We start from the raw sequence: 2,725 nt of genomic DNA on the forward strand, positions 1-2,725 counted from the left end.
AATTCATGAAGTTTGGTCTAATTTGTCTGAGGTAGTCTAAGTCATTTGTTTGATCCATACCATGTCCTAATTATTGCTTAATTGGAAAATAGTAATGACCCTGGCATCTTAACCACAGATTGACCCTTAACAAAATTGCTCAGATTGAATCTCTTATTCATAATCTTAACCCAAATCGAAATCAGAAATTGATTCCCAAATTTTAGGCAGAGGTTTAAGATAACCAAAAATTCAACTTCTTATTCTAGTCAAGGACGAAGTTTTTGATAGAGGTAATGAAGTATTTTTAAGAGCAATGGATTTGGCATAACAGAACTTGGATTCAGATCCCTACACATCATTTATAATTTGTATGACCATAATGAACTCACAACTTCTATGCACCTTAGTTTACTCATTTATAAAATGACGAATTGGGCTAAATGGCTTTCTAAGCTCTCTTCAAATGGTAAATGAATGATAATATGATCCTGGACATGCACTAACCTCTAACCCTTATTAGTCAAGACTAGTAAGATTTTGGATTACAATTCAAATTGAACCTTATGTACCAGTGATATTTTTCTTTATATACATTTGAGTTTATTAATTTTTCATTGAAATGAATCATACATTACTTTTTAAATGACTGAGATGCTTATTAGAGTTTCTGAAAAATTTTTATCCCAGTCAAATATGTAGAAACAACATATTCTTACAGCTATTTATCAGATGAATTGCAGTAGGAGGAGACCATAGAGCTCTGAAAGGATTAAGATACCTTCCAAACCAAATGTCTTTTATTTACAGGTTTCATGTTCTGATCTATTTTTTCCTGTTCTTCTTTTATTACTTTCTAAGTCCTCACCTGACTACCACCCTACCCTACTCCTCCTCACAAGCTGCCCTAAGAAATCTCTTCTGGATTATCTTTTCCTCTCACTATTTTATTATGCTGGTAGTAAATGATACACTGATCCACCCAACAGCCTTCCTTCTAGTGGGTATCCCTGGACTTGGATCCAACATTCACTTTTGGATGGCCTTCCCACTCTGCTTTATGTATGCCTTGGCCACTTTGGGCAACCTCACCATTGTCCTCATCATCCGCACTGATCAGACCCTTCATGAGCCCATGTATCTCTTTCTGGCCATGCTTTCCACCATTGATATGGTCCTCTCCTCTGTTACTATGCCCAAAATGGCTAGCCTTTTTTTCACAGGAAAGCAAGAGATAGAATTCAATCTCTGCCTGACTCAGATGTTCTTTATTCATGCATTCTCAGCAATGGAATCAGCTATACTTTTGGCCATGGCCTTTGATCGCTTTGTGGCTATCCGTTACCCTCTGCGTCATGCATCCGTGCTCACAGCACCTGTTGTAGGGAAAATTGGATTGGCAGTTCTTACTCGTGGTTTCATTTTATCTTTCCCTTTACCCTTCATCCTGAAGAGGCTGTCTTATTGTCATAGTAATGCCCTCACCCATTCCTTCTGCCTCCATCAGGATATCATGAAGCTGTCATGCACAGATACTACAGTCAATGTTGTCTATGGACTCTTTATTATCCTCTCTGTCATGGGAGTTGATTCACTTTTCATTGGCTTCTCCTACATTCTAATCCTACAGGCTGTGCTAGGACTATCTTCTAGGGGAGCTGACTTCAAGGCCTTCAACACCTGTATCTCCCATCTCTGTGCAGTCCTCGTGTTCTATGTGCCCCTCATTGGCCTGTCTCTAGTACATAGGTTGGGTGGCCCCACCTCATTGATCCATGTGGTCATGGCCAATGTTTACCTCCTACTTCCCCCTGTTGTCAACCCCATTGTCTATGGGGCCAAAACCAAGCAGATCAGGATTAGGATTCTCCATATGTTTCAACGTGATGCTGGGTAAATGAGAGTTCAAAATTTTATCATCTCAGAAAAGAGGACAGTTCACCACATATCCCAAAGATGTGAGAGATTTGATGGATCTACTAATGTGTCTTAAAGATAGAACCATGCAGTTTTTTTTCTTTTTTTAATAATTATAACTTTTTATTGACAGAACCCATGCCGGGGTAATTTTTTTTTTTTTTTTTTACAATATTATCCCTTGCATTCACTTCTGTTTGGACTTTTCCCCTCCCTCTGTCCCTCCCCTCCCCCAGATGGCAAGCAGTCCTATACATGTTAAAAGAGGTTACAGTATATCTTAGATACAATATATGTGTGCAGAACTGAACAATTCTCTTGTTGCACAGGGAGAATTGGATTCAGAAGGTAGAAATAACCTGGAAAGAAAAACAAAAATACAAACAGTTTACATTCATTTCCCAGTGTTATTTCTTTGGATGTAGCTGCTTCTGTCCATCATTGATCAATTGAAACTGAGTTAGATCTTCTTTTTGTAGAAGAAATCCACTTCCATAAGAATACATCCTCATACAGTATCGTTGTTGAGGTATATAATGATCTCCTGGTTCTGCTCATTTCACTTAGCATCAGCTCCTGTAAGTTTCTCCAAGCCTCTCTGTATTCATCCAACCATGCAGTCTTTTAGCCATTTCTGTTAAGTTTTTAAAAAACCCATCCTTTATTGAGAGGTGCGTAATTGTAATCTTTATTCACTTGAATGGAGAATATTCTAAATATCTTATTCATTCTCAGAGAATCTCTTCTATATTATCTTTCCTGTGTTTGGCATTCCAAGTATAAAAGTTTTATTATTGATGTGTCTAAGATGTAAGTATTTCAGTCATAT

At 37.7% G+C, this 2,725-nt stretch overlaps 1 protein-coding gene across 1 annotated transcript; it reads left to right on the forward strand.

The window, feature by feature from the left end:
- The first annotated feature begins 931 nt into the window (after positions 1-931).
- On the forward strand, positions 932-1,876 carry LOC100919411 (olfactory receptor 51D1). The gene has a single exon (XM_003764742.4). The coding sequence runs from the start codon at positions 932-934 to the stop codon at positions 1,874-1,876; it is 945 nt and encodes a 314-aa protein (XP_003764790.4).
- Positions 1,877-2,725: the final 849 nt, after the last annotated feature.

This window comes from Sarcophilus harrisii, chromosome 3 (genome assembly GCF_902635505.1).
Source record: "Sarcophilus harrisii chromosome 3, mSarHar1.11, whole genome shotgun sequence".
NCBI classification, from domain to species: Eukaryota; Metazoa; Chordata; class Mammalia; order Dasyuromorphia; family Dasyuridae; genus Sarcophilus; species Sarcophilus harrisii.